Source organism: Rhea americana, unplaced genomic scaffold (genome assembly GCF_003343005.1).
Source record: "Rhea americana isolate MKP2758 unplaced genomic scaffold, rheAme1 scaffold_54, whole genome shotgun sequence".
Classification (NCBI taxonomy): Eukaryota; Metazoa; Chordata; class Aves; order Rheiformes; family Rheidae; genus Rhea; species Rhea americana.
The window spans coordinates 3,628,795-3,641,628 of record NW_028186690.1 but is presented as its reverse complement, the minus strand read 5'-3'; the positions used below and the strand labels follow the sequence as shown (position 1 = coordinate 3,641,628).

At 40.3% G+C, this 12,834-nt stretch overlaps 1 protein-coding gene across 1 annotated transcript in view; it reads right to left on the bottom strand.

Moving 5' to 3' along the window:
- The window catches only part of ZNF277 (zinc finger protein 277), a 54,138-nt gene extending 41,981 nt beyond the window's left edge, over nt 1–12,157 (bottom strand). The window contains exon 1 of the mRNA XM_085318522.1: nt 11,957–12,157. Within this exon, the coding sequence (XP_085174648.1) occupies nt 11,957–11,960 (4 nt within the window). The 5' untranslated portion in view covers nt 11,961–12,157. The remainder of the gene's footprint in view (nt 1–11,956) is intronic.
- Nucleotides 12,158–12,834: the final 677 nt, after the last annotated feature.

Below are 12,834 nucleotides of genomic sequence, written 5' to 3'. Positions count from 1 at the left end.
CAGAAAACTTAACTCTCATGTTCTTCTACTCTTCCCTCTGTTCCCTGTCCACCACTCAACACCACTGCAGGACAGACCTGGCATAACTATGAGTCAGCCCACAGTCTCCCTTCATTCTCCAGCTCCCTCCTTCTATAAGCATTTGTTTATGCACTCCCCAAAGCTTTTCCTTTCCTCAGTTTTCCTTGCAATCTTAGTGATTAGCTCTACACTTATGCATTTTACTTGTGAACAATCTCATTCAGTTCAATGGTCTATTTGACTTAAATTATTCACCTCAATGCATTTGCAAGATGAGAAGTGTAGTTTACAAATACCTAGAGACTACCTTAAATAACATCTGTAAAGAACTACATCAGTCTCCAACATTTTTTTAATAAAAAAGCAGCAAAGCAAATCAAGATGACTCTGCARTGATGCCCAATATTCACTGGCCTTCCTGACATTTTCTCTGTACTTAAATGTTTAATTTCAAAAGTAGGTATTTATGAACCAATTACGCTTGTGCAAATTCTTATATWGACTTCAAGGAGCAGCCAGAATAATAGGACATGCCAACAAAAAAGGTTATTTTTGAAGTAAATCATATTTTTACTTTTATTCTTTAGTATGATCATGTGACTTGGTAGACACAGAGAGCTGAGATCCATGTTATCTCCTAAAATCAGGGAGAAAAATAAAGCAATGATTTAAACTTACTCTACTATCCTGGAAGATTATCAARCTAATTATGTAGTCTGAAACTCAGAATATTTAGTTTAATAGGAAGATTTGGAAGGGAAGGAAAAAAAATGTTCATTTCAGTTCCTGTTTTGTACTTACCATCCGTATCTAATTAATCAAAATTAGCGGGGTTTTTTCCATTTAACTTGCTATTTAATATGCAAGCATATCAAAGGTATCATAATGAACCTTAAACAACGCTGTATAAAAGTATGAAAYGAGGATACCTATAAAACGAGGTATAAACGTTAGAAATCTGCTATTTTTACATGAAAAGTAACTTCTTTAAAGGAGAGTACAATTTTGTGCTACGCAGTTCAATATTCTGCTTTTCAATTATTTAAAAATAAGCACCAGAAAGTGTCAAAAGTGAAGACCTGTATATGGATTTAATACCTGTGTATTTTACCCACTGACTTTGTTCCATTGATTTCTCTGCAAATGCTAACAAGCCTGAAATTAGGCATGTCTTAATTTCCATTTATTGTAATTGCGACCTTAGCTCTTCCAGAAAGGAGTCTTAACAGTAGGTTTATAAGGATAATAATACTCTTTCTTTGCTACAATTTCATTGCTTTTAATGACTGTAAAAAGCTTAGTATCTTTTATTCCAGCTTTGCTATGCAAAAGGTGTTAATTATGTTTACCGTCTACTTCTCATTATCATTATTTAGTGGAGAACAACAACCCTTCTTTACAAGGATTTTCCTTATCTTTTCTCTTGTCAACTTTCATACTCTTACAGGAGGATTCAATTCCCAAGCACAGGTAACTCATGCATAGATTCAAAATTTTTTCCTCTTGATGTTAAAAGGGCTTCCTAGTAGTGTTTTTTAAAGTACTCTTTTACATTCAGAAGATAAAGGAAAGTCTGTGACTTTCCTTAAATTGTGAAGCCTACTTTTGTAATTTTTACCATGCTCCTGACTAAAGCGTTTGCATTGCAGGCCTTCGAACTCTTTTCCATTGCTTTATAATCCTTGAAAGATGCAATTAGTTGAGAAGAGTAAGTAAAAAATGTGAAATTTTCATTTCAGTCAGTTTAATTTTTCTAATACTAAGACAAGWTAGTTCTAATCTCAAAGTGTCTTCTGAGAAAGCTCATTTCTGGAATTCTTGATGTATGTAAGTTTCCTGCTGACAGAACAGGTTCTTGTCTCTCAAGTGTTCTGACAGAGCTTCCTCATGTTCAGAAGGTTTTCAAGGCTGAACTGTTTAATGGAATTTTGTATTTAATGAAGGGTCAGTATAAGGAAAGCACATGGTGGTGTTAGAAGCTCTGTGGTCTGTTGGTGCAGTGATTCTCAATGAACTGGAACTCTTCCAGATGGAGAGTAGCAGAAGTTGCTTCCACCTTTAGATTCAAACCTCCAAAAATTGGTATTCCAACTGGATAAAATAATGGCTGGAAAGGTCAGTTCATTAAAATGTGCAGAGATGTGGATCAAGTATAATTGAAATTTTAGCTCAGGAAAACAAAGCTCTGATTTGTTATTTCAACTAATCCACTATTWGTATTCTTTATTTTTTATTTTTTTATAACAACAGGAATATGACCAGGAAACTAACAGTAACATTCTTAGTTTTATAGAYTACATCATGTTATTTGTAATGATCACAAAGTATCTAGCCTGGAAATATTTTTCTAAAAYTGATTTCAAAATAAAGTATTTTCAAATCAGAGCTCTAATATTAATGTTTTGCAGAACTAAGGGACATCTCCCAGAAGGCTGTATCAAATTTCTGTGAACATATTCTGACTTAATCACAGATTTTGAAATAAATATTTTTGTGACATAGTAATTTTTATCTCTCTTACCCTTCATAAATTCTTTAAACATAYGATACATATGTTGACTTCTTAAGTATGATATTCACTTACTCTTACTGCAAATAAAGCTCTTTGATTGAATGGTAAAATAATTAAAGTTAATTTCCTCCAGAAACAGCATTGTATTATGTTGAAATTAGTGATACAAGTTGTTTATGTTTTTGAGGCAATATTTTGCTAACTGTATAAATACATGCAGACTCTTCAACATTGAATAAGCTCAGTAATAACACAGACTGCATGTTTTCATCCCATATAAGACAAAATCAAATTAAAATCTTAAACAGGATGTTTTCTGTTACATACTATTCTTCAGAGGAAAAAACCCTTCTCATTTATTTATGCATTACTGAGTGGTAATAAAATTCATTGCTGGCATACTGGTCAAGACAAATGCTAGCCAAATACTCCAGTGACAGCAATATCACTTATTACCGCAAGCAATTATTTGATGACTATTGCCGTTTTTGTATTACGAATTTCACGCACTCCCACTTAGGGATTGCCAGGGTACTGCTGACCTTGGGCACGCACCATGAGCTCTGGCAGTGGGACCAGAAGGCAGAGGGCTACACCACACGGTCTTAAACCACTCCCCATCCCTCTCCCTCCTCTTGCATCTCTCAGAGCATATCTGATCCATACAGGAGTCCTGAAGTCCCTGATTACTCAACAGCTGTTTCATGCACTGGATTAATTTAGACAGCAGTTTTCACAGAATCATAGGATCAGTAAGGTTGGAAGGGACCTCTGGAGATCATCTAGTCCAACCTCCCTCCTGCTCAAGCAGGGTCACCTAGAGCATGGTAGACAGGGTTGCATCCAGGTGGGCCATGAATATCTCCAGAGAAGGAGACTCCACAACCTCTCGGGGCAACCTGTGCCAGTGCTCCGTCACTCTCACGGGGAAGAAATTCCCCCTCACGGTCAGGCGGAACTTCCTGTGCTTCAATTTCTGCCCATTGCCTCTTGTCCTGTCACATGGGACAACTGAAAACAGTTTGGTCCCCGTTCCCCGGACACCCTCCCTTCAGGTACTTGTACACATTGGTAAGATCCCCCCTCAGTCTTCTCTTCCCCAGGCTAAACAGGCCCAGCTCTCACAGCCGTTCCTCACAGGGCAGATGCTCCAGCCTTCTGATCGTAGCCCTGTGCTGGACTCTCTCCAGTAGCTCCATGTCTCTCTTGTACTGGGGAGCCCAGAACTAGACACAGTACTCGAGATGAGGCCTCCCCGGGGCTGAGTAGAGGGGCAGGATCACCTCYCTCCACCTGCTGGCAACACTCTTCCTAATGCACCCCAGGAGACCATTGGCCTTCYTGGCCACAAGGGCACATTGCTGGCTCATGGTCAACTTGTCATCCACCAGCACTCCCAGGTCCTTCTCTGCAGAGCTGCTTTCCAGAAGGTCAGCCCCCAGCTTGTACTGGTGCCTAGCGTCATTTTTCCCTAGGTGCAGGACCCTGCACCTGCCCTTGTTGAACCTCATGAGGTTCCTCTCTGCCCAGCTCTCCAGCCTGTCCAGGTCTCTCTGAATGGCAGCACAGTCCTCAGGTGTGTCAGCCACTCCTCCCAGCTTGGGATCATCAACAAACTTGCTGAGGAGGCACTCTGTCCCCTCATCCAGGTCGTTGATGAATAAGTTGAACAGGATGGGACCCAGTACTGAGCCCTGGGGGATGCCACCAGCCACAGGCCTCCAACTGGACTCCATGCCACCGATGACAACCCTCTGAGCTCTGCCTTTCAGCCAGTTCTCAAGCCACCTCACTGCCCACTCATCTAACCCACACTTCCTGAGCTTATCCAGGAGGATGTTATGGGAGACAGCGTCAAAAGCCTTGCTGAAGTCAAGGTACACAACGTCCACTGCTCTCCCCTCATCTATCCAGCCAGTCATTCCATCCTAGAAGGCTATCAGATTGGTTAAGCAGGATTTCCCCTTGGTGAATCCAGGCTGGCTACTCSTGATCACCTTCTTTTCCTCCATATGTCCGGAGATAACATCCAGAATGAGCTGTTCCATCGCCTTTCCAGGGATGGAGGTGAGGCTGACAGGCCTATAGTTGCCTGGTTCCTCCTTCTTGCCCTTCTTGAAGACTGGAGTGACATTGGCTTTCTTCCAGTCCTCAGGCACCTCTCCAGTTCTCCAGGACCTCTCAAAGATGATGGAGAGCKGCCTGGCAACAACATCTKCCAGCTCCCTTTTGCTGCATATGAACTAGATTCCTTTGGAAGGAAACTAAACAGTGTTATGGCATTGGATGTTTACTACATGCAGACATAATGGCTCTAAAACAACAGTCTTTCTCTCAGACACTTTTGACCCACATGCATGTTGAGGCTGCTTGGTGTTGGATGCCTGACTACATGTAATCCAAAGTGAAAACGCCAAACTACCAAACCATGTAATATGGCTCTCGGGACTGCAGTACCAAGTGTTTTTATCTGCTGCTRTTCCTACTGCACCAAATTATTTTTTAATGTAGACAGCACAACACCATACCAGGTTGTGTGGTTGAAACAGATGGCATATCCAGTTATAAAGCTTCTATACCAGACAGGTAWGAGAAGGCTTTTAACCTGCTATTACTATACAGGGAAAGAAAGAACTACTCCTCAGGGACCAAACTGTTGATGAGGAATGGGAGAATGACATCTAAATGAGCAASAAACAAACAAAAACAGCTGGGCCATTTGAGAGAAAGTATATGAAAAAGGAATCTTAAAAAAAAAATAAATAAATAAAAGGAGGAACAAAGCCCTTCACAATCAGTAGTAAGTTAGCGTAACAGCACACCAATACAGAAGTTGCCTGCTTTCAAAGACTCTGAAATAAATCGGAACTCTACCAGTCTTAGTTATAGCCAAACCACTTGCACTGCATGGACATGCATGTTTGCTCTGCATGGTGTTACTTTTAAAAGTCCATTTTATAAAATGAAACCACTGATCACCTTCTGTAATTCATGATAATCAGAGAAAAATAAAACAAATAGAGAAGAAAAATAACAAATCAGAAGAGATGGCCTAGTGTAATTGCGAGTCAAGAAAGTCAAAAAAGAAAAGCTCAAGAAATCCAGTCGAAATGGATGGCATCTGTCTGAGAGTTCTGGAGTCACTAAATTAGTGACAAAACATCTACAGTAATATCTTGTTTACAGGTCTCCTGTATCAAAACACCTGAATAGAGCAGCAAACAGGCAGTGAAGACTAAGACAGAGCATTACCTACYGGGAAACTATGCCTTGATAACAATTACCGGACATAAGTTTTGCAACTATAACATATCCYGTAATTCTAAAATATGCATAGTTTGACAGTTACTGTTATATACTGAGGATCTAAAATCCCTTATAATTAGAGAATAAGCTCAAGCAAAACACATTGTCCTTTTCATTTTCTTCAGAATTGCAATTTCACTGCCGTAATATGTGAAATTATTAAAGACTTCAAAGCAGCATTCTCCTAGCTCCATGACAAAATCAAAGTATCAAATATGGGTGTTATTTGTGTTTGAATTAGTTTGAGTCCTTAAATTTGTGCAGTAAAAAAATGTTACTCCATATATTGCAGGGCACAAGTTAATCACCAAGTAGTACAGAGAGGTTCCGTAGCATGAGCAATATTGCATAAATAGCCACATGCATTAATCTTGTATTCTTATGTAGTATCTAGTATGGGTTATCTTCTTATTGGGGAAAACTCATTGCACATCCCCCAAAATATCCAACCCTAATCCTCARAGTTTGGCGTTTTCAAGAATTTGCACATTTAGATATAGACTAACCAGTACAGTTCCAGTCTGGTTATACAATTTTAACAGTACTGACCAATATATTATTTAATTCACCAATCAGCAAGCTATAGGGCACTAGATTTTTCATTTCAAGGTGTCTGTAATTAATTACTGATGACTTCAGATAAAAATCATGCAAAGGATCCGCATCTTCACATATTCATCCCACTGACTTCAGTGAGATACTGGGCAGGATTATGGGCCCAACTTTAACAAGTATGTGCTCACYTAAAAATTGCAGAAAACATACCTCATTATTTCAATATACCTAAAGTGGCAGAAAACATGCRCTCTAGTTCTTGTATACAATGATCTTATATCGTGCAGAATTTTTATTCATATGCTCCCACAAAATTTAAAGCTATTTTAAAAGGTTCACAAAAAGACCTTCAAATGCTTTCAGGCTTTTCTTCTGGCTTCAGCTTGTTGGGAGTTCATGGATAAGAACATGAAACAGAAGCTTCAGAGACAGTCTGAGAGTGATTGTAATTTTGACAGTAAGAACAGAGATATGAAGTTCAACCAGCAGGGTGGGTCTGCAAGACAGGACRTGACAGAAGGAAGAACATAGGACTAAGAAAGGTTATGAAGGTTGCTTGGACAGACCAATCAAGAATTTCACATATGCTGAAGTTGAAATATTTTAAATTTGTTATTTCATAATATTGAAGTCCTTCTTCTCCTTTCCTACTGTCCACTGTCATCACAACCCTATGCCACTGTAACTTCTGCATCCCTTTGTCATGTAAGTGGGTCAAAGAAGGAGAATTCTGTACCATCTGCTTATCTGAAAGGCATACCCTTATGGCAGACATCAGAGGCTACAGAGATTTACAGTTTTGGTGGTCTTCAAGAAAACAAGGATGTTCCCCAGTTAAAAAAAAAAGAAAAAAAAAAGGATTCAGAGAACAAGATGTTTCCATAGGCATAGCAGACTATACTGGCATCTGTGTTACGCTTAGAACATTCAAGAAAAAAAAACTTGTGAAAGTGTGAGCTGGACAGATACTACATTTATACAAAGCATTTCTACATCTGTTACTAAGGGGAAAGATTCCTCTCTAGATAATAAAGAATTTTATATCTCCCTATTCATTCAGGTAATGAATTCTTTTCAGGTAAGAAGCAGATAGTTGCTAATACTGATACAGTTTAAAGGTCTTCATCAGCCAGCAAAGTGATGAACCACTACTCATGGTTGCTCAGCAACTACTCCAAGGCTAGCAACAGGAGGCCTGAGGAGAGGAGATTTAAAACAACTTAAAGGCTTTAATATGCAAACAGGTTATCATGTTTAAGTTGTTCTTTGGTCCACGTGCACATGCTTACCAGATAGCTTGAAGCAGCTTACTTCTCCAAGAGCTCTAGTTAGTATAGAGACACTGACACTTGGTAGTTTGTTTATGTATCAAAGCTTTTATCTGCTAGTGAGAAAGTAAGAATTTGACTTAGATACATGGAATTAAATGCAACTGTATGTCTACTAGTAGATAGTTATAAGAAATATACCTTACGAAGATAAAAGCCTTCTGTTTTCTTTTTAGACTATTAAAGKTTTATGAATTCAGAGAAAGCCAAACTATAAGACTTTAAGTAGTAYTGTTAGACAATACAATATATTCTACATTTGGTGCTAATGGGAGCTATACGTTCATGYTGAGGAGTTTCATGCCTTCTGTTTCACGCAAACGTATCTTCAGATGAAATTCAGTGCACATGCGTAACACAATTATCTGTAAAATTATGGCAGGATCACAGGCAGTGTAGATCTGTATTATTAAGTAATACAATTATTTATTTTATTAATTCATTATTATCCATTTACTGAAACACTTAAATTTCATGTCTATGTTCTCCTGTCATCAATTTTTTAAGAAACAGGCTGTGGAAGACTAAAAGTTCTAAAATCTTACTGTAATAGTTACTTTAAAGGATTTTACAATTTACTATTCAAACATARAAAGTTATTTTATCAGTCATAACTAAAATAACTTCCAGTCCTCCGCATGGTCTATGTGCTTGTCAGGCAACCATTTAAAATGACTATAAGCGTACATTTTTAATTGGAAGTCATAACAAATRCTCTTAAAACATTTTATACAATATTGTTTTAGGAGATTCATTTCTGCAATCATATTAAAATGAAATGTATTGTACTTACAGAATTAAACACTGAACCTATAGTCCAGGTGCAACTGCTGGTTGTTGCTGTTCCTAATGATTAACCTATGTCATACCAATGTGCTTTAAGSAGCTCACAATGCCTACCAGTAGAAGGAATCTCTTCCCCCCCCACACCAAAACACATAGCACTGTGGAAGCCCCATGCCGCTGAGAGCCAGGCACCTCACTCGGCATTCATACCTTGGTAAGTTTTGCCTCACGCTCTTTATTGCTGTTGGGATTCTATCAGGCCTAATGACATTTAGGAAGAACACGTGGGGCCTGTGATAGGAGATCACAGATGTGGACAACCAGGAGGGGTTGGCAAGAGATGGTTTGGAAAGCGGCAAGATGAGAGAGGTTAAGGAAACACACAGGAATTAAAGGAGGCATGCAATTTTTTTTTTTAATGCATGGAGTAGCAGGAGTGGAAATGGGATACAAAAGCCATTTGCGTATGACAGTTAATAAGATGAAGTAAGGAATGCAATAAGACAGGAGCTGTCAGACTGAAGCAATAGTGTGGACAGCTGAGACTATAAGCAGGCTGCCRATCAGCACATCCCTGAGCCCTGCACCTTATCACTGCTGTCTATCCTAGCTTCTTATGAAATCCTGCTCTAACTTTTGTGTAATCTTACTCTCTATCCTATGTGCATGAGTGCTGTGAAGTTTCAGTGCCTGCAACCAGAGAGACAGGCACACAAGAGAAGTCTAGCTGCCTGTAGCTGAGGAAGGGACTGCAGGCCATAGGGCTCATAGGTCTGGGTGCCAGCAGTGAAGAGACAGGGCTGTGTGCTGAAAGGTCTAAATGACAGCAACTGCAGAGATCATGCTGGAGGTGCCAGCAACGGAAGAGGCTGTACATATAAAATACACACATGGGGTGTACATGTGAAAGGTCTAAGTGCCAGTAACTGAAGAGACCAGAGTATATTTAAGTTTCTGCAGCAAGTTTTAATCTTGTGTCTGTATGTGCAATTCGCAGCTAACATCAAGCTGGACTAACCAGTGAGTAGGAAGAGACCCTTATTTGGAAAAATCAAGGTCTAAGCYAGTGACTGGGTAAGCGGCCTGAGGTCCAAGCATGGATATTTAAGAGATCTGTGAATGTGGGGATGCTTGAGAATCTAGAGAGTAAAGATGTGTTTTCAGTAGAGAACATCAATCCTGATCAGCTGGATTGGAGGAACAAGACTGGGCAAATGGTATTCTTGTTTATGTGAGTGCTGTCACTGTTTATGCAAGTTTGATAAAGGCACTGGGAGTCTTTTTGGCCAACCATTTTAGTTTTGTGCATGAGTGCGTGCTTAGCCTTGCTATTGGTGTGACTTGCAAACAGGAACAGCAGCAGCTACAGCCATCAATTAGGACGGAGAGACCCCCTGGGTGTGACAGTATTCTGAACTGGGCTTCAGCGACGGGGAAAGAGGACTCTCCGGGTCCCAGAGTCCACTRRATTCAGCAGCTCTCATAAGACCCGTAAGAAAGGGAACTCTCAGTTGAGATAAAGTTGAGGCTGACAGCATTAGAAGAAAACACATTTCACTGAAATATCCTCTAGGTTACTAGCTAGAAATGAAAAAAGTAGCTTTGCAAGACCAGTCAAACTTGAGTTTTCCATAGTAAAGTTAATACCCCTAAAAGTRGGACACAAGACAGCCGTGGAAAGAATAACATGCCTTGCTTTGACATGCTATGCTCTAGGAAGATAGTATTAAAAGGCATCTGAGCACATTAAAACCCTGAGTAGGAAATCATAACTTTTAGACTACGTCTATGTAGCTATGAAAGACATACTTCTGGAAGAAATCTCATTTTAGAATTCACTGACAGACACTGTTAAAAAATGCTGATATGTAACATAATTAAYGTAGACTACATAATGGGCTGCTGGAGAGAACTAATAAGAAAGGCACATAGTCCTGTATTAGAAAACAGAAGTGCAGGCTTTCCTGTCAATAAGAAACAGGAAGTCAGGAGAAAGTGTTATATTTAATTGTCCTATATCTTGTCTCCAAAGAAGCAACACATGTTCTCAGGTGGCATATGCAAGTTGTACACGAGGTTACTAGAGTGAATAGTTTTGAAGAAAAACTTCTGAAAGAGTTGGGATTTCCTCAAAACCAGAGAAATGRTAAATGTCAAGATATTCTTTGCCTCCTGACAGATTGATTTATAYGGTAAGATCTGACATCTTAAGTGACTGGATTCTAAATTAATAATTTTAGGAAGGATAGTTCAGTTACTTGCTGGTTTTGTCCTCACTCAAGGGAAAGACTCTCAGCAGCAGAATGTTGTGACTTCCAGCCAACATGTTGGCAGCRCTCTCACAGAGGTAAGGATAGTTTGGATGCACATGGAAGTCCACAGGCTGGGAAAAAAGTTAATTTAGCCTGGCAACAGCAATTGGTCCTATTATTTTGAATTGAAGGAGTCCACTTTCAATAGTGACTTTAATACATTTTGTCATCTAAGGACTCCAAAGGATCCGCCTCAGCATTTAAAGTGAGTCTGGGAATCCTGAGCAAAGCTATTAAAAGTTCAAYGAGTTTTTGAATTAGTAATAGAATCACAGAATCATAGAATGGTAAGGTTGGAAGGGACCTCTGGAGATCATCTAGTCCAACCTYCAGCGTAGCCCCATACGGGGACTGAACCCACGACCTTGGCATTAGCAGCACCATGCTCTAACCAACTGAGCTAAACCTGCCCCCCAAATATGAAAAAAGTATGTAGTTCAGGTCTCTAAATTCCAATGGAATAAGTTTTTTTTTTTCAAACTAGGGGCAATGTCTTTACAAAACCTATCCGGAAAAATCTCRGTGTCTCTTCTTCTCCATAGTCCCACATACAGTGTCACACAGAAGACTTATACAGACACAAGTATATGACTTTTTAACAGTTACAGTAACACAGCTCCACCTGTAGATGCAATTATACTAGCATGGAAGTGCTGTAAAAGGGTGTACCTTTTCTATACRAAAAGTTTATGTGAACACAGTACAACATATACAAATAACTGCTTTAATTACTATCATAATTAAAATACTATTTATGCACAGARACAGCATGCATACTAAAGAAATAACACAAAAGTCACTTAAAAGATTACTCACTATAGAAGTTTTACAAATAGAAGGACAGATGCAGAATAAATATACTCTGACAAACAGGTTTGAAGCTGCTTGTTTGCACCTAACTTATCATTCCATTGTGTCTTTCGCACTATATAGGTGACCGAATAATTCAGGAAAACTTGGCAGCATTGGAGAGCAAAAGACAACCTGAACTGAAAAAATTTTGAACTATTTTCCTCCTTTAAACATGAAAGAACYAAATTTTTTGTTCTGCTTGAACAGAACCATCTCATAAAATTTCTAGTTACCAGGTGAGACTRATGATTTGACTGAGAAACATTTGCTTTAAACAGACTTACTCATCACAGAGATGATCTGGGCCTGGCAAGGTCTGCAGAGCAGTAGCACATCACTGGAGGTCTTCCCGTTTTCATTCTGTTCCTTCCCACATGACCTGAACAAGCTCCTGCTTCCCAATACTCTGGGTCCTCATGGAAACATCAGTTAAATCTGGGGACTTCTTGTTTTTTACCTGAGGTGAGTTCTAGCTAAACTGTTTTAGAAGGGCACAGCGACATTTTTCCAGGCCTCTCATCAAGGATAGAGGACTAGCTGTCCCCACAGTGCCTGACTTTCCCTGTCACCCAGCTTCGGCATTTGTGCTCCTCCCTGATCACCACGTGCCTTTCCTTATTTCTGGATATGCGCATGGGGAGATACAGATTTATTCTGGGGGTCAGAAAGCCACCCAGGCCAATGTCTGGGACTATATATATCTCCAGCAAAATGTGCTGTTGAACCTTCCTCCTGTCCCCTCAGTTTCACGGAGCAAAATCTGGGTACAGCAAACAAGCTGCCGTATTTTACAAAGAACAGGAGTGGCATCAGCAGGACCAGACAAAAAGCACTTAAACTCTTTCTCCATCTGAAGTCCGGCCTAAACATGTGACTTTCTTCATACGATGGGGTCTGTTTGCGAGTTGCTGCTCTGATCAGTTAACGATCGCAGCGCTGAGCCCGCCTAACTTTTCYCTCAGCTGCCCCGGACGGGAGCCGTGCTGGCGAGGCGCTGGCGCCAGCGGCGGTCCCGCGCCGCGCCGCGCCGCCCGGCCCGCAGGGAGCCGCTCTACCCGCACGCCGACAGCCGCCCTCCCCTCCGCTCCGCTCCCCTCAACCCCCACACGGCCAGCAACGGCCGCCGAGCAACGGCCGCCGAGCCCGCGCGCTCACCTGCCCG